This window comes from Protopterus annectens, chromosome 16.part0 (assembly GCF_019279795.1).
Source record: "Protopterus annectens isolate FY-2018-M chromosome 16.part0, PAN1.0, whole genome shotgun sequence".
Taxonomy (NCBI): domain Eukaryota; kingdom Metazoa; phylum Chordata; order Ceratodontiformes; family Protopteridae; genus Protopterus; species Protopterus annectens.
In genome coordinates this window covers 156,731,386-156,751,688 of record NC_056750.1, presented here as the reverse complement: position 1 = coordinate 156,751,688, position 20,303 = coordinate 156,731,386, and the positions used below count along the sequence as shown (strand labels likewise).

The following is a 20,303-nucleotide window of genomic DNA, read 5'->3' as shown; positions in this document are numbered from 1 at the left end:
ATGTCAGGAGAGTACTGAGATAGACAGGCATGGAATCCATATATCTTGTTTTCTATGCATCTAAGGTTCATATTTAGTAAAAACTAATTTATTCTTATAGAGGGGACGTATGTTAGGAAATTGTGATTAGCTGTCTGAGGGTTGGGGTTGAGAGTTTTATCTTATGAGTTAGACATCTGGGTTTGGATGGCTATCATCACTATGTTTGGGATGAGAAGTTAAGTTTTGTATGGAGTACATTAAGTTTGTTTATAGTCTCTCACTAATTATTACTTGTTGGCTTTTACCATATGCTTTTATCAGAAAGCTTTTACCATATGCTTTTATTGGAAAGTGAAAAGGCCAACAGAGGTTGTTGTGTAGAGTGATGGGAATATCTGCACTTAGATATTTTTACTGCAGAGAGTGAAAGCATAAGTATTAGTTAGTAGGATGTTACTTTTGCAGTCAGAGTAAGGAGTAGAAGCATTAGTGAGTGAGTTGGGAACATTATAAAAAGGCTAGAGAGTGAGACAGAGAGAGGAGTTCTTAGCTTTGTTAAAGTGTGCTAGGATAGCAGATAATGTGTCTGAAATTTGAGAGAAATTTGGGGTTTTGTTTTGTATAGTAATTTGTGTAATACGTACTGGGTAGATATGTTTATCTGTAAGAGGTTGAAGGTACAGAGAAAATAGTTTGGAGGGAAGAAATTTGGTGACAGTGGCTTAGGGGATAAGAAATAGAGTTGGAGATGAATGTAATGGGAAAGTAAACAGCTTGAGATCTGACAAAAGATAAGTGGTAAACTGTTATGGTACTGCCTGGAAGAGAAGTTGTGGGTGGGGTAAGAAAAGTATATGTGCAGATGTAGTGGGGTGGGTGGGAATTGGGGAAGGTAAAAGATCAGGTTAAGGAAAAGTGTAGAGAGGGTGAACAGAATGGGTTGCACCTGATTATTGACATGCAGTACTATCAAGCTATCAATCTAGCTAGAAACCTATCAGTCTAACCAGTTAATTATCATTTTGAAAATTGATGCTTTGGCATAGGTTTCTAAATTTGGAAAGTTAATACACCTGAATATAGTTATTCTACTGATAGATTAAACAAACTCTCAAGCTTCGACTGCCAGAGCTTAAACTCACCAGTGATTAGAGTTTTCTCATAGGAAATCACTAATGGTAAGTTGGGCCGACAATAAATCCCTTTTGGGGTAATTTCCCTATTCTTCAAGTTGGTGTAACCATCGAGTTGGTATAGATAAGTTTGGGGGCTATGGACAGCTTTGACCCCACACACACCCACAAAAACAAAAGGTGTCTTTTGGCAAGATGTTTTTCACAAACCAAGTTTGAGGATACATTTGATTTTGTCCACTTTTAGTGAAAGCCTTGAATCCCAAGGTCTAACATGGTGTTGCAGAGCTACCCTAGGTTTTTTGATACCAAAGAAAACTTAATTGAAATTTGTTATTTTTTAACTTAATTTTATCGGGTGAAGTGATAAGGCTTGAATTACAAGGAGTTTTCTAAATAGGACCATTTTAATTAATTGTTGTCTGTCTTCAAAATAATTTGTTTATTCTATGTATTAATTGATTTAGTTATAATTTCCATAATTTTTTAAAATAATTTTTGGTTTTGGTTTATTCTATAGTTTTCATAATAATTATGCCTAAATAATTTAATGATGTTGTTTCATTACCAAGGGAATTATTTTGCAATGTTTCCTTTTTTATTTATAGAAGGAAATCATTATTTAGTATTAAATGGTAGACCTGAGAGTTTTTCATATTGTTTAATGGTTACTACTAGCTCTTGTAATGATTCTTCAGAATTTAATAAGGTAAGCATTAAATTGTCTGCAAAAAGTATAACTTTAGAGTTACAGTTCTGAGCTATTTCTAGGCCTTTTATTTTTGCATTAGATATAATTACTATTACCAAGATCTCTATTGCTAGAGTAAAAAATGTAGGTGATAAGCAACATCCCTGTTTTGCTCTTCTAGTTAAAGAAATAGACTCAGAAGAAAGGGGTCCTAATTTAACATAAGCCTCATAATCTATTACAAAAGAAATAATTTGTTAAGGGAAATCAAGTATTCCTAACTCCTTAAATAAGTATTTCTGGTTTAGCAAATCAATGTTTTTTTTCAATGTCAATTTTAATAAAAACATTTGTTTTATTTTTATTGTTTATTAGATATATGAGATATTATACTTTTAATACTGTCATATGTCTGTCCATTCTATATGAAACCTGTTTGATCTGTATTTATTATTTCTACAACTGGCTTTTTAAATTAATCTACTAGTATGGACATTATAAATTTTATAGTCAGTATATAATAGTGAGATATGTATATAAGAAGACCATAACTGAGGATTTTTATTTTGTTTGAAAACTGGGGTTATTAATGAATATTTACAGGAAGGGGCATTTATTTCTTTAACTAAATATCTTTAAGCATTTTATAAAATAAGTTCAGAATATTTGAAGGGACTATCTTATAAAAGTCTGAGATTAAACCATGCATTCCTGGTGAGTTCTCAGATTTGTGTTATTTTATCTTATTTATAACCTTATTAGAGAAGATTTGTTTAAATATTTTTTTAAGTGCAGGTGATATTTTTTATAAGAGATAAATCAATAAATTATGTCATATGTGTTTTTAGACAGTCATTTTACATTTCTTTTTGAGCTACAAAAAGTGATTTCTAACAGTTTTTATAATTTATGCTGTACAAGTACATATTTCATTATTTTTATTATTTTTTTAGTTTTGAATATGGTTAGCTCTGAATTGTATTTTCATTATTTTACTTAGGTTATGCATATGTCTTGGGGACTTGACATATGAAGCTATTTTACATTTTTCTATCTCTTTTAGTTTTATTTCTTTTAAATTTTGATTTTGTTTCTTTCAATTTGCTTTGCTTGTCTAAGTCTTTATCTCCTTCTTTTATTTTTCTTTTATACCATGTTAGAGATTTACCATATAAATATATGTGTGTGTGTGTGTGTGTGTGTGTGTGTGTGTGTGTGTGTGTGTGTGTGTGTGTGTGTGTATATATATATATATACACACACAGAGAAAGAGAGAGACATTACACACATATACATTTATGAATTTTGCTAACTTCTTCTGAATCGTTGCTTTGTATAAATAATTTAATTTTTGCAAATGACCACTGTTTAAACCCTTAATTTAGTAATGCAAGCAGGGATCCTCCTCAGTGAGGGTAATTTTGTAAGGTCTTTTTTCAAATTTTAGAATGAGAGTATTATGATCCAAGACAGGGCATGACATTATATTAAAATTTAGTGCTTTATAAGTTAACTCATATGATGTTAAAATTCTATCAATTCTAAAGTGTGTTCCATAATTTTATTATTATCCAAAATCTAAAGATGTATTATCCTTTATATCAAACATATCTTTTAATCTAATAATTTAATAAATAATCAAAGTCTACCTCTGTTATTAGTTTGCTTGTAGATTTATTAGTGATTATAACCATGTTTTGATTAATTTTATTCCCATCCTGGAGACCAATAGAAGTTAACTAGTTTCTAAAGTCTATTATTATATTTTATATCTACACATGACAACAGTCCTGCTCTTCAAATGTGTATATTATCTGGGGAGTCAATACATTATTTTTCCAAAGAATCATAACCCCCTTCTTTTGATTTTAAATGTAGATTCAAGTTAATATTTCATATTGCTTTGGTTTCTATTGATCCTTGTCTAAATGTTTAATATGTGTTAATTGAAGAAATATTATTTGTGCCTTATTTAGGGCTAAGTAGTTAAGCAGGCTTATTATTTTTTGATTATTTAATCCATAGTAATTTTATGCCTATGTCAGATTATTAATATAGACTATGGTTAACTTAGTATTATGGATGAAATCTATTAGAAATAAAATAGTTTCTCTCATATTATTTTTTTAACATAATGTAACTTTTTAGGAATGGAAGAATTATAATAAAAGTAGAATTCAATAAAGACTATTACAACTTTATACAAGGAACTGATTACATTCTTAGTTTAGAAGTCAATATAACCCCACAAAATTATCTCACTAACACAACGCCATGCCAAGAACTGACAAGATAAATAATGTAAAAGCATCTCAGAGCTCTGCTGTATTTAATCATCCTTACAGAACTACATTTTCTCTTCTCTCCTTTTTTTCTCTTCCTTCTTCCTTTTCCTCCTTCTCTCCATCTTCTCTTTATTCATAAATTTACATTTGATTTTTGTTTTCTTAATCTCCATGCCTTTCATGTTCTTGCACTAAAATGTGTTTAATTAGTTTAAATATTTCTTAAATATAGAATTATTTGCCTAAATTCAAGTTACTCTTGTAATGTTTCTTAAAATAGAAACATATTCATTTTTATAATATTATTAATAATAAGAAGAATAAGAATAAGAATAATAGATCTGTAACATTATTAGGCCTTACATTATAGGTGTGACATGTACATAAATATCTTACTGAATTATTTTTCACTTTTCTTTTATTCCTCTCTCCCCTCCTTTCCCCTTCCCCCTCAACTAGTAACCACATTTTTACAGTCATTAATTATTACTTAGAGTTAAAACACATATTATTTTCCTTACATATTTTATCCTCTTACTTGCAAATTTAATGTATAACGTTTTTGATCATATGACTAATTATACAATAAGATGTTTAACCTAAACAGAGATTACCTTTGAATCCCCTGAGATTAAGATATCACTACACAATATCCTATTTATTTTATTTTTAATGGAATTATATCTCTTCTCTTAGGTGTTTAATTTTTTGTAATTTTCTTTTTTCTCCTTCTTGTCAAGAAGTGAGCAAGTTATTACAAACAAGTATACATTTACAACCTCTGCAACAAAATTTAATTGTTATCGTTATTACTGTTTTGAAACTCATATTTGTTAGTAGCTAAGAAAAGATATGCAAGCAGATTAATTTCATTCTTATTTTTCTAAATAACCAAAGGCAATTCCAGAAATAGTGTCAAAAGCATAAACTCCAAAAAGTACAAAACTGTGGCCATCAGAGCTGCTATGCTAACAACTTCTCCACCATCCAACAAATTAATTAAGCATTGCTGCTCAAGCATTAATACACACTTTATCAAAACAGAAATGCCTAACCTGTTTGCAGGATTGCAATATAACTGTTCAAATCCCTACTCCCTTTCATTTGTTTCCACCCCTTCCTTTTTACCATTTCTCTTAAAACAAAGCTAAAACAGAACTCTAACTCAGTGTGCCATGACCAGTGTATCACTTGCCCATCAACTCTCTTTTCGCCCGACTAACCTCACATGGGCCAACCCAAGAAAATCAAATTCAAAATTTCACCTGACTCACCAGACTTGAACTCTTCATCATGATCAAATAGCAGGCAAATCACTGTGGTACTCCCTACTGCTTCCATGTGCTGTGAGAGAAACATGAAGAAACTGGGGAACCATTTCCAAAGCCATGAACATAGCCATTGTCTCTCTCTCTCTCTCTTTATGTAATCACCATTTTCCATTTAATGACACAAATAGCTCCATGTGTCTGACTGTCAACAGATCTCAAGGCACCACAACTAAGTAGCACACAATCACTCATGTGCCCACCATATCAATACAAAAAAGGAAGAGAACAGGAGTGTTTCACAAAGTCAAATTTCTGCTACCTCTGGCATTATTGACTGACTGACTACAATTCTCAGTGATTTATCAGACAATAACATTCTGGTAGCTAGTGCAGAGGATTAAGGTTCTAAGCTCTTAGTGAGTTGCTTCATGTAGATAATAGTACATGGTTTGAGTCTTTCTACCTTCATTTGCCCAGTCTTTGACTTTGAGCTATTGACTTAATGAAACAGTGCTTCTGTGTTGTCAAGTGGGTTTTAAGTACCATGGAATTTTAATAACCGATGTTACTGATTAATAATAAACCTTTGTGATTTACCTGAAAAACAAAATTGTTTGAAATGAGCAGATCTGAGCTGAGTAACTGATTGATTGATGATAATCCTCCGAAATGGGCCTTGATGGTAATTAGACCACAGTCTGGTCTCTGAGATGGAAATCCATTGGAATTGTCTCTGAAACAGGAATCTGGTTTCTTTCTCTTTCTTTTTTTTATGCTCTGTGTCTCTCACACACACTCAAATGCACACCTAAAGGCAGCAATGAGCAAACAAAAGAGACCAAATCAGTAAATGAGAAAGCTAACACTCATGACTATTTTTTTACTGTTTCAAGGACTGGGGCACTCACCAGGGCACACAATTTTGCAGCTGCTGCATGTGTCCCTGTGTGCTAGTGTAGTGCCGCCCACGTTCAGGGCTTAAAAATAAGAAAATTATGGAAGTTATCTTTAGATTATCAGAGAAAAATATGTAAGAGGTGATGTGTGAATTCAGTATGCCAGATGTAATATAGAGTGCTTTTACCATAGCTGGACAAAAGGAAAATATTCTCTTATCTAATATATTATGCGAGACTCAGCTACATCTTGAACTTTGTGCTTAAAAAAAGGCAAAATCTCAGGTCTGTTCTTTTGGATTGCAGTTAGTACCCACAAAAATCTCTTTTGTGGTGACAAAAATTCATTTTTCAAACTGATACTATACAGAAATCCTTTTGCTCTTTAAGAAATAACTGTAGAACTATAATCTGAAACTGCAGATTTAACAGAATTATGATTATGTGGTTGTGAGTTGTTTCAGCAAAGCAAGTTTCATTATTGACATGCCATTTGGCAAAAGAAGATATATCATTTTGAAAGAAAACCACTGTCAGAAATATGATTTCTGTGCAGGGCAGTGCTCCACACACAGGATCACAGGAATCATAGGGAGTTACCAGACTATTGCCCCTGAGGCCCTTACAAGCCTAGCTAAGAATTTAGCCCATGTTCCAACAAGTCAGCATCCTATGCCACTGTCCAGCAGGGACACAGGTGTAATCCTAGGAGTGTATTTTCTGTTCCCCATCCAGTTATCCAGGTTGCACTTAGAAAGGGTTAATGAGGTACTCTACTTGACATGGGATGAAGTTTATTCCACAAAAGTGGGATTTTCTGAGACATAACTCTGCCCCGCCAGCAAGTCCTTTTGATGTTACAGACCAGGTTGAGGTCACACATGCAGGTTACTCGAGTGGAGCTTGACTTGAAGATATGCAGCAGTCCCATCAAAGCGGTGTCTGAGATTGCTTTGTATGCCAGACAGAAGTCACTTCTGAGGAGTCTGTAGAAGACTGAGTAGAGGGAAAGGGCCTTTAGCCTATCTGTGTAGAGTAGATATTTGAGGCCTTGGATTCTCCTGGTGAGGAACCTCTGTGGTCTCTCCAGTTGCTGCATGTTCTTTGTGAGGTACATGCAGAAAAGGGCATTGTACTCAATAATGGGCCTTGTAAGGTAAGAATACAGGGATTTTATGACCACCTTGTCCCTGGATGAGATACCCTTACTAACGAAGTGGGACATGTAGAAAGCTTTCCGTACAACATAGGTAATGTGGTGGTCAAAAGTCAGTTTGCTATCAACCTGAGTGCCCAAGTCCCTCATGACTGATTGTGTGCTTAGGACATAATTATCGATGTGATAATTTATGAGGAAGTCACTCTCCCCAAAGGGGGTGATGATGCATTTTTTAGCATTCAGTTTGAGGCCATGTTTCTGGCACCAGTCATTTGTCTGGGTGAGACCCTCTTGGAGGATGTCCACATCACTAGTGGAATTGATAACAGCCAGCTTGCAGTCATCTGCAAACTTGGTCAGCACCTCAGAAAAGTATATCCCAAACAGCAGAAACCCCAAGACTGATCCCTGAGGTACACACCCATTGCATTTAAAAAAAAGAAAAAAATATTTTCCCTTTACAACATTCTTAGAATGCTGGAGCAGTCATCCTCACACACTGAAATGAGATTCACTAATGTTGCTTTTTCAATGAACCCAACTACATTGTCAGATTTTTTAAATCGTTGGTTTACTAATAAACACTGGTAAAAGAGACACTGCATTTGTATTTTCCAGAAAAAAATACTAAAAATACATTATATATATATATATATATATATATATATATATGTATATACTTCAAAAGAATGAAAGATCACAATACCAAAGACGAGAAAGCCAAGATAAGAATTCCAAATCTTCATCTGAATGAACTACCACATACTCAACGGCTTTCCAACAGTAAGTAACCACTAGGCCAACAACTGATGAAAAACACACTGTACCTTCTCTAGCCCACCCAGATGGGAAGGCTATGAACTCCACACACCGTAACTAAATACACCAACTATGGGATCGCACTACTTTGGGGAAAAGGGTAAATTTCCCCTTGTTGGTCAACTGGTTACTTACCACTGGAAACATGCCAGCTATGTGGTCATCTTTGGTAATGTGATCCTTCATTCTTGTGAAGTAGACCCATATATATATATATATATATATATATATATATATATATATATATATAGAAAGAGAGAGAGAGAGAGAGATTAGACTGTATAAGTATTGGAAATATACAAAAACAAAATTTGGGAAATCTGTCATTTTAAGCTGGAATATTTATTTACCATAACCTCATTTCTTCTTAAGTTCCACTATGTCTGCATCATGAATCCTACAAGAACAAATGAAAACCCTGCTGGAATGACAACCAGTTTTTCTCCCAAAATATAAATTCTTCTTACACTTGTTTTAGGGGCTTTTTCCCACATCACCTTTAATGTAAATAAAACAGATGCATACACATTGTTATTTGTAGAAAGCGATATAACAGGGGATTTACCTAAGGTGAATGTTCATACTAATACATTTAGTCATGTCACTGTGCAATGTTTGTACATTTACTACTTGCAGGCTATTGTTCTGTGTTTATGATCAGTTTTAATTTTACATATATGTAAATACACTAAATGTATAATTGAATCACTTTAATGGCAGCAAAATCATTTCATAAAAAATATAAGTACATTTTAATATCCAAAGATGATAACATCAGCTAGTGAATTGTTCAAAGGATGAATATTTTACATAGTTAAACTAAACATTTATTGCAATATTGTCTTACTTTGCAGGAGTGTATTAATCTACAGTAACTACATTCCATTCAGTCATTTTGCCATGATTTCAAGACTAGCTATACTACTGATTCGTAAGTATAAATCATTCATAATCAGACATGCTTTAATTACATTTCTTGCTGTTCATAAATGATATGTAAAAGCAATGTTATCTAATTCGCATTGCAGCTTGCAGCAACATCTTTTTTTTTATTTTAGCTCTGTTTGCAAGAAAGAGAAGTTAATCACATGGCCTGTATTTTTCCAGTAAAAAAAAAAACTGTATATAAGTATTGCAAGGAAATTAAGAAAATAAAATCACAGTAAGGATATACCTTGAAATGTTCATTTGAAAATGCAATTAACACAATGCCAGAACTTTTTAAATAGCTTCCTACATACAGTAGCTGTTTGTATGTGAATCCAGAGGCGTATCTGTGAGACATGGAGAGTATTTGTACATGAACAACTATTGCATTTATACTGTTCTGGCGTATGTCTGGATGGCTTACTTCCATGTTATGAGTTTTGCCATACATCAGTTGGAAAGAAAATTATGCTATTTTGATACAGCAGTTCTTAATATAGTATAAAATATAATTCATGCTGTACAGAGCAGCAAATAAACTATGTTTCAGGAGATAGTTTTCAGCCATATATTGTACAGAATGTTTTCACTATGCTGTACTCAATGGGAAAAAAATGGATAAACTTACAAAAAATACTATGTCAGAATCTAACTTTTATTTTGTAAATCTATAAATGATTATTTTCAAATGTGTCACTTTAGTTCCATAACAATTTTGACTTCCACAATGTTATTTTAAAGGTTGTGCATGTTTGTGTATAACAATGTTTAACACTACAACTGTAGGAACAGCTCTGTTAGAAAACAGCTAGCTTCAAAAAATTAAAAAAAAAATAATTTGCACCATTTATATACACAAAGCAATAATGACAGCCATCATTTTAACTGTTTAGTATGTTTTATTCTACCTCAAAATTTGATGGAAGCTGCAACATTGGCAAGACTTTTATCTTCCAGCTAAGATTTTTCAATCTCACCATTCAGTGTCTACCCTCACTGTGACATTTTATTGCACCTCTTTTTCCTTCTGAGATTTCTTCTCATTTATTTGATGGAGGAATACTCTATTTGTTTTTTTCTTTTTTGTCTTTTTTAATCCCTTAATGACCATCAAGTCTCCATCCCATCCACCCGGTCAACCTGCTTGTTCCTCTGGGAGGTGAAAGCCCTACAACCCATTTATTCCTTCCAAGGATGATGGTTGAGGAATGAGAGAGATAACACTTTATGCTCAGGGAATTGGACAGGTTTACAGTTAAGCCCTACCAGTAAAGTAGTACATATGCCTGTATCACCCTAAAGGATGACATGCATTGCATGTATGCAAGGGGCATGTCTCATACTTCTAGGAGAGTCATCCCATCAATCTCACTGCCACATCTAATGCAGAGTAGCTTTGGCAATTCTCCATCTGGAATATGATGCGGAAACCATGTTTCAGAACATTTTATTTATTTATTCATTTGTTTTATTTAAATTTTGTTTACTGGGGGTAGAACACTGAATTTCAGTCTTAACCTAGGAATAAAAAAAAGTCAGAACTACATTTAGTGAGATTGCAAGAGTAGAATGAAAATACACATCTATAATATACCTCTCGCTCAATCAGCCACTGTTTTATGAGTTGCAGGTGACTCCTTGGCATAATGACTAAGGTACACGATAACCAGAAAATAGCTGAGTACCAGAACAGTCAACTAGTAGAATCAAATGCAAGCAACCAAACTGTTCTTAGTAGTAAGCTACTGTTGCCAACACGTGTATGTTTTTTTCTACAACACTCAATGTATACTTAACTTACTATGCTTGAAGACCATATGCTTTTATAAAGAACATACTACACATTTCTTGATAATTGTGTTTATCCTGTATTATATAAATCATGACACCAATTTACTGCTTCTGCTTGGAGCTTTTCTCCACAGGCTTCCACGGGCCTCCACTGGTAATGGCTATTCTTGTCCAGTGGACTTCTCCAGTCATCAAACTGAAATAAATAAAATAAGTGAACATGGCACAGAAAAGTTTCATATGGCAAACCACACACTGAATGTTAGTTAAAGCTTCACCAAACTCAAATACATCCTAGACATCTACCATTATATGTTGTCTGCATTTATTTGATTAATTCAGTATCCTACTATACAATGTCAAATTTCTATTGACAATCTCATAACAGCTAAAATTGTCATGTTACACAAGATAGCTTCTTGCTTCTAATACTATTTAAAATACCACCCACATGAAACTAAGAACCAAAGAAACACTGAATGAAACAAAATGCCAGGAAAAGCATCAGCACGAACCAAGTTACTCAGGAAAACCTTTTAATTTAGTGCTTTTGTCTGCATATAACTCTAGACTTCATCAGAATGAATAAAAAAACTTTACAATCATATTAAATACCTTTTTCAAAAATAACATGTGACTTCAGAAGCCAATAAAACAATAATCACAAATGACATCATTCAAAAAAAAAAAACAGTCCTTAACATAAACTATTAAAGCCTATCTGCCCTTCTTCTTCTTCTTCTTCTCCTTTTGGCTTTTCCCAGTTAGGGGTCGACACAGCGGATCACCTGTATGCGCATGACTGGCAGTGGAGTTAGCCTATCTGCCCTATCTAAAATAATATACACTCACATCTCATAAAAAATGTTGTAACTCACTACTAACTAAAAAATGTATACAACAGAAATCTAGTACTTATTTTAAAATACCATAAAAATTGTCATATGAAAAACGCACAGTAAAAAATGTTATGGTCAAAAAATTAGATGAAAAAGGAACGTAGTCTTAGATAACTGACTATACTAAGACTATCGTTAAGGCCAGGGGGTGTGTGGGCATTAAGCGTAATTTGCCAATACAACTCCTTAAACTCTAACAAATCTGCCCAAGGACCACCCCAATTGTCTTTTTTTTCCCCTTTCAACAAGTACAAACTTGAAATCATGTGTAGGAAACTTGGCCACATGCTTATACAAACAGTTATTCTTGTTTAAATTTTTCAAGTCCATATTGTGCTTGTATATTCTTTCTTTTATCCTCTGTGTAGTTTTACCAATATAAAAACAATTGGATTGTGAACATAATGCAGCATAAACCACACCAAATGAATTACAATTGAAACTACCTTTGGATCTAATAGTCATGTGGTTAATTCTAACTCTATCAGTGTTAAGAACAAAATTACACTGAGAACAAAATCCACATTTCCTAGTGCCTGTCTTACTACTGGCAACACAAAAATTGTCATTCATTTCCAACATGTTTTTTTTTTTTACCATAAGATTTTTTACTGTGTGTTTTTCATTTGACAATTTTTATGGTATTTTAAAATATGTACTAGATTTTTATTGTTGTATATATTTGCAGACAAAAGCACTAAATTAAAAGGTTTTCCTGAGGAACTTGGTTTATACTGGTGCTTTTCCTGGCTTTTTGTTTCATTCACTGTTTAAAATGTTGTTAACTGTTTGTGGAGCATTTCTCCCCAGGTCTCCACTGAAAATGGGTTGTTTTTACGCAGTGGACTCTCCCAGTCAACAAATGCAAATAAATGCAAATAAATAAATAAATTAACCTCTTAGAGTGACCCTCTGGGCAGATACCATAACTGTACACATTTCAATGCAAAAAGGAATCAGAAGTAGGTTGCCAGGTCTTCCTTCCATACCAAAACACGCAGAAGGACACACACATATGCATGCACAGTCTAATTAAATTTAGAGCATGTCTTTGGCATGTGGGTGAAAACTTAATCACCCGGAAAAAAAAAAAAACACATGCAAATGCAGGGAGGAAATGCAGACTCTGCAGAAAAGGCACCCCTGCTGAGAAATGAACCTCTTGCTGTGATGTTATCAAACACTTTAAAGATCAGAAGCCACCAGGTGAGATAGAAGGAAGGTTTCTTTATTCCATAACACAGCGCACGTTCTGGTACCTCGCTTCAAATATCCATAAATCCACAACTGCATGTAAAATAAATGGCCTCTTTATTTATGAGAGTAAGCACTTTCACGTCTCCCTGGATGCTTCATCAGACTTAAAACAAATACAAGTATTCAAAAAACCTATTTAAATATCAAATTAACTTTCATAAGAGCCAATCGAATGTCTCTCAAGAGACACTCGATAAAACAAGACAGCATCCTTAAAGACACAATTTCTTCTATTATTAAAAATCATATTTTAATGAAAGCTTTCACTTATATATGTCTCTCTCTATGCCCGTCTATTACATATCTAGAAGGAATATGACTCTAAATATATTTATCATAAAAAGTACCTATATGAAAAAGAAATTTATATGTATATATATATATATACAGGAAAAAACATATATATATATATATATATATATATATATAAAGAGAGAGAGACTGGGATATCATAAAAGATACACATTTGTCTTTAAGGATGTTGTCTTATTTTATCAAGTGTCTCTTGAGAGACATTCGATTGGCTCTTATGAAAGTTAATTTGTTATTTAAATAGGTTTTTTGAATACCTGTATTTGTTTTAAGTCTGATGAAGCATCCAGGGAGACGTGAAAGCGCTTACTCTCATAAATAAAGAGGCCGTTTATTTTACATGCAGTTGTGGATTTATGGATATTTGAAGCGATTGTTCATCTGGTTTGCTTCGATTGTCGTGGAGTATTCACCATACTCCCATCCTTACTAACCTCCAAGCATCACAAAAAACAAAACATGAACAATGCTATAATACAGTAATTAAATTTACAGCAAATACCCTTTCAAAACCCACCACTGTATAGCACTATAAAGCCTAAATTGGTTAGAACTAACCCATCAATTAACATATACTCAGTTCTCAAAGATTAAAAAATTATCCAGCATCCATTTGCTTGTCCAGCACTAAATGCTATTCTACACAAATATATTCCCACTTGGTCGTTATGATTCAAGGACCCAAAACTCATCTCAGCCCACAAACTTACCAAATCTGCTGGGCATGATCTGTAGTTGTACCATGTTTCTAAGGCCTGGAACTCCTTACCAGTATCCATCATAGGTTCATAGGTAGGTACTAGGCTACTGACCCTAGGGCCTATATAAGCCTAGCCAAAAAGGTACCCTGGCTTTTGCCACCCAATAAAATTATTTTCCTGTGCCCCTGTCAAGCAGAGCCACAGAGGTGATCCCCTGGGTGAATTTCCTATTTCCCATCCAATCATCAAGATTTTTCTTGAAGAGTACTAATGAGGAGCTTTGTTTGATCTAGACTGGTAGTTTGTTCCAGAGTATGGGAAGTCTCTGGGACAGGAATTTATCCCTCCAGCATGTTCTGTTTATTGTGGTGACAAGGTTTAGGTCCCTAGAACATGTAGCCTGGAGGGATTGGGATGTCTTTAAGTGGAGCATGTCCAACAGCTCTGGGTTTGACATAGCTTTGTATCTTAGGCATTAGATTAATACCCTCCCTCTATTTCTTTAAAACCATTCTGAAAGACTTCCTAGCCAAAATCTAGCTCTGTTCGTGGTTAACCCTAGGATAAGCTATATCCCTAAATATTAACAAGTACCTTTTTGTATCTTATAGCACCTTACTCCTCTTTTTCACTCACTTCTTCCAATTTCTCTCCTGTGACTCTTTATATAAATAGCACATATCCCTGTTTCCACTTCATATTGCAATTCCTGTTTGCATTCTATTCACTTACCTTTAATTTCTCAAAACTGGCTAAAATGTCTCTAAGTATTAAATCATAGTCATATAAGTTGTATCTTTTCTTTACCAATGTTTTCACATTATATCTATTTTGGTATAATTGTTTAAACTGTAGATTTTTTGTTGTATTATTTTTAAAAATTGTAAAACTATTGTTCTTAAAATATTTTGTAATACTTTGGTTCAAAGGTTCATAGGTGTGTACTAGGCTAATGGCCCTGGAGCCTTTACAAGCCTAGCATATAGTAGTGCCCTGGCATCGTGTCGCCCGACGTTAGTTCCCAGTGCCTCTATCAAGTACTGCCACTGCAGTGATCCTTGTGTTGAACTTTCTATTTCCCATCCACTCATCAAGATTTCTCTTGAAGAGGGCCAGTGAGGTGCTCTGCTTAACATGTATGGGAAGTCTATTCCAGAGCATGGGCAGTCTCTGAGTTATGAACCTGTCCCTCCAGCATGTTCTATGGTAGTGAGGTGGAGGTCTCTGGAGTGTGTGGTGTGGAGAGATTTGGATTTCTTTAGATGTAGCATTTCTAACAGAGCTGGGTCAGACATGGCTTTGTAAGTCAAGCAGAGATCACCTCTTAGTAGACGATATGAGACAGAGAATAGCTGGAGTTGTTTGAGTCTGTCCATGCAGGGCATGTGTTTAAGGCCTAGAATCCTCTTTGTGAGGTACTTTTGTGACCTTTCCAGCTGTTGCATGTATCTAGTGAGGTACATGCCTGATGGGGAAGAGTAGAGAGAGATGATGACCTCCTTCTTCCTGGATACAAAACCCTTGATAATGAGATGTGCCACATAGAAGGACTTTCTGACCACAGTGGCAATGTGGTGGTCGAAGGAGAGGTTGCTGTCAACCTGTGTCCTCAGATCTCTTATAACACCTTCAGTGTTCAGAGGGCTCCCATTGATGTGGTAATTAGTGGGATCTGAGTTTTTCCCAAAGGGGATGACGATGCATTTTTTGGCATTAAGCTTAAGACCATGGTTTTGACACCAGTCACTGGTCTCAGTGAGGCCTTTCTGTAGGATGCCTACATCACTTGTGGAGTTAATAATGGTTCCCAGGTTGCAGTTGTCTGCAAACTTGGTCAACCAGAGTCCCTCCATGTTGGCCTGGATTTCTGAGAAGTAGATGCCAAACAGGAGAAGACCCAGGACCGATCCCTGTGGGACTTCACTCGTGACTGATCAGCAGTCTCACTTGGAGTCTGCTACTTTCACACTGTGGGTTCTATCTGTGAGTCAGTTTGCAACCCACCTAGTGATATAGGGGTTGATGCCTAGTTTGGTGAGTTTATCAATAATTCCTTAGTGGGGAATGATATCAAAGACCTTGGCCAGATCGAGGAGATTGAGACTTTTTTTCCCAGGCCTCCACTGAAAATGGGCACCTACTCAGTCAGACTTTCCCAGTAATCAAATGTCAATAAATTATTAAACAAACAAATAATTATGAGAAGGTTTGTTAGCTAATATGATATCTAGGAGGGAGTGGTAAGATGAGATGAGGCTGGGTCTCATAAGTTGAGATTTGAGCTAGGTGAGTTTGAGTATTCAGGTATTTGGAAATAGGATTGAGTACTCTGAATTTGAAGCTTCCAAGTAATACAAGATTTTTATATTATTTGCAGAGGCAATTAATTATTTTAGTAGGTTATTTAGTTTGAAGAAAGAGGAGGGAGTTCATATGTAAGTAATAGGATAGCTGCCCTTGCAAGCCATTTTAAGTCTAATCAATTTCCCATCCAAGGTGAGAATCAAACCCTGTCTCTTGTGTCTGTGAGGTAAACTCTTTAATCTTTATAACCAGCCACAACAACCCTCCCCCCCATGCTGTAGTAAGGTGTAGTATAACATTCTTCTGGGAACTGATACAAGTAGCCAGTTGGAATAATTATTTGTGCTAGAATTTCTTTTAGCAAATAGCTGGATGTTTAAGCGGACTTGTGCCTGGCCTGAGGTCAAAAAAGTTTTTGTAACCAGGAAAAATACTATAAAGAAGGGCTGTTAGCCTTAACTCATGATTCTGTGATAAGTAAATCAGGCTTCTGTAAGTAAATAAAGGCATTAATCAGGTCAGATTTGTTTCTTATAGCTTGTGCATTAATTAGTTTACAACACTGTGGCGACAGACATGGTTTAACTTCAATATATTACCGCAAAGAAGCAGTAGGAGTGAAACTGATGAAGGATTGTAGAGATGCTTGGATAGGAGTCGGAGCAGATTATTAAATTAAAGAGAATATATATATATATATATATATATATATATATATATATATATATATATATATATATATAGTGTTAAAAACTCAGGTAATTGGATTGATTAGTGTGGTAGGATTTGATAATGGGGGGTAGTGGAGTAATTTTGAATGTTGTTGTGTCTTTTGGCTTTTCCCGGTTAGGGCTCGCCACAGCAGAACTCCGGTCCGCTAATGATTGGCAGTAGATTTTTACGTGCCGAGTTGCCAGCCCTGATGCACAACCTTCAATGAAGGTACGCCCATTCACGCATGTCTCCAGACAGAAGATGCTCTAGCTGAGAATCGAACGGGACAACGTCTTACTGTCAGGTGACAGTGCTACCGCAGCACCATGAGGAGAATATATCATAGTAGTGTTATATAGAATTAGGTGAAGAATGAATGCGGTGTACATGACAGACTGAATGATATGATAGGCATTGTTTGCAGGGACAGTAATTAGTGTTATCAGGATGAGCAAAAGTAGGTAGTTAGGAAAAAAGTGGAGTGCATTCGGTGGTGAAGAAGAGAAATATACACTGTAATGCATGTTAATGTTAGAAAGGAGGCAAAGCTAGGTAGGAGGAATTTTGATAGCTCCTCATGTATGATCTAAAACTGGAATGTGTGTCTTTAAGTTGGTGAAGTTATGTTGAAAGATGTAGGTGTTGAAAGGAGGAAATACATATAGGGAAATGGGAGGTAGTCAGAATGAAGTTTGTTAATGTTGATAGAAAAGAGGAAATGAGCCAGAATAGATCCTTGAAGGACACCTTTCTGCAGAGGGACTAATGTAGAAGTTGATGAATTAAAATTAATTGAGAAGTGGTGGTTAGAGAGGTAGTTTTTGAATCAGGGTAGTGTGTCGTCACCAATGCCTATTTCTGTTAGATGGTCTATGAGAAATGAGTGAGCAACAAGATCAAAAGCTCCGTTGAGATCAATAAAATGGCTCCAGTAATTAGGCCTCTGTACATTCCAAGACAAATGTTGCTGAGTGTCCAGATAACTGTGGCTGTGCTGTGACCAGACCAAACCAAAAGCCATGCTACTTTTAGAGATAAGTTGGTATTGGTTGATGTATTGAGTGGGTTGCAAGTAATGTGATTTTTCCAAAATCTTTCTTAGTTTAGGGAGAATTGAAATTGGCCAAAATTCTGATAGATTGGAGGTACTGGGTTTTTAGGAAGAGATTTTACAATGGAATTTTTCTGGATATTATGCATGATATTAATTGTAATACAGAGGTTGTAGATGTGTTTCCGTGAGTTTATGGTGTTGTCCCTGCAGTGATAAATAAACCATGGGTAAAGGTTATCTGTACTAGTGGGGCGCTGTTAAGTTTAATCTGTTCAAATAGATGACAGATGTCCTTGGATGTGATAGCTCTGAAGTAGAATGAAGGGATATATAGATGGAAGGCTGGAGAAACAGCTGGAGTTTTTGGACATGTTAAAGAAAGGGCAGGGAAATTTGATGAAATAAAAAAGGAAATCAGATGCATCAAGTTTAGAGAATGAGCAATTCATGGAGGGAACGTTCTTCCTTCTTGTATGATGCATCTTCGTAATTTCTCACACCTCTATTACTCTTTTTATTGAAACCCCCAGCACTTTTCTTCTCTCACTGTAGATATTTCACTTCTGTAAATATAGCTATGCTATGTTTTTGACTTCATTAACAAGCACTAGAATAATAATCTCAGTTCATTGTATTCAACATTTGTTTACCATGAAAGTCTGACTTGAACAGATCCTATTTTCATTGGAGGCCTGAGGGGAAACACTGCAGAGGCATGTCTTTGGAATGTGGGAGGAAACAGGAGCACCTGGAGGAGACCCACACGAACACAGGGAGGATATGCAGATTCTGCACAGAAGGCACCCCAGCTGAGAATTGAACTGGAAAACCTCTTGCTGTGATGTGACAACATTAGCCTCTGCGCCACTGTGCCACCCCTTCCATACCTCTTTTATCATCCCTACTCTAATCCACTTATGATCATCCTTTTTCAATCTAAATTACACCACTGGGAATTTTAATAATTTTTCTAGTAAGTTATTTTGTATGTTTTTCTTTTGACATTTTATTGACCTTACCAGAGCTTTTGATCTCATAGAGTCCTCTGAAGCTAATTACAAAGGTAAAATAGCATCCCTAGATAAGGATAACCATAAGGCATTCTTTAACTGTGCATGAAATCTAAAAGAGAATGCCTAGCTATGTGCAAAACTAATAGTAGATGGTACCAGTCATACTATACTGGGGGAACTCGCCAACCTGCTGGCTGACAGATTTGGCACAAACTTCACCCCCTGTTCCGACCAGCCATACCTCAAAGCATACCTGACACTACTCCTCTACCTAGTGTCTCTGTAGATCAGGTCATACCTGCACTCTCCAAGGCCAAAAACATGGCCTCAGTGGGAACAGATAACATTCCAGATTGCTTATTAAGCAATCTAAAACATGACCTAGCAGATCCATTTGGCATTCTCTTTAACTATAGCCTGAGAACTGGCTTTGTTCCAGTGGAGTGGAAAACAGTAACAGTAGTTCCCCTGCACAAATGGGGTCCATTAACCAACCCAGGGAACTAAAGACCCATAAGTCTAACCAGCCTCATCTGCAAAGCCATGTAAAGAATTCTCATGAACCTTATCAACAACGACATAGGTGACCTTCAAACTCTAGACCCAACCCAGTTTGTCTTTGTTAAAGGTAGATCCTGCTTATTAAACCTAGAAGACTTTTTCAAGAAAGTCCCCAAAGGCCTGGATGAAGGTAAGACAGTGCATACTGCCTATCTTGACCTAGCCAAGGCTTTTGACACAATCTCTGACTTAGGTATCATTTAGAAAATCTCCCAGCTGGGGATTAACTCTTATATCACTAGATGGGTAGCCAGTTGGCTCACCAGCAGAAGACATACTGCCAAAGTTGATGACTCCACCTCTACCAGTAAAGCCATCACCAGTGGTGTACCACAAGAATCTGTGCTGGGCCCTTTACCACTTAGACACTATTTCTCAGAAGTCTAGCCTAATGTAGATGGCCTATGGCTTACCAGATTTGCTGATGACTGCAAACTGGGTGCAATCATTGAGTCCTCCAATGATTCTGACATATCACAGGAGGGGCTGACATAGACAAATGATTGGTGCCAAAGCCATGGTCTAAAGCTAAAT

General features: G+C 35.5%; 1 protein-coding gene across 1 annotated transcript in view; it reads left to right on the top strand.

Annotated features, from left to right (window-relative positions):
• LOC122790374 overlaps nucleotides 1-20,303 on the top strand; it is a 538,652-nt gene that overhangs the window by 126,944 nt on the left and 391,405 nt on the right. The window contains exon 2 of the mRNA XM_044057888.1: nucleotides 9,091-9,167. Within this exon, the coding sequence (XP_043913823.1) occupies nucleotides 9,137-9,167 (31 nt within the window). The 5' untranslated portion in view covers nucleotides 9,091-9,136. The remainder of the gene's footprint in view (nucleotides 1-9,090; nucleotides 9,168-20,303) is intronic.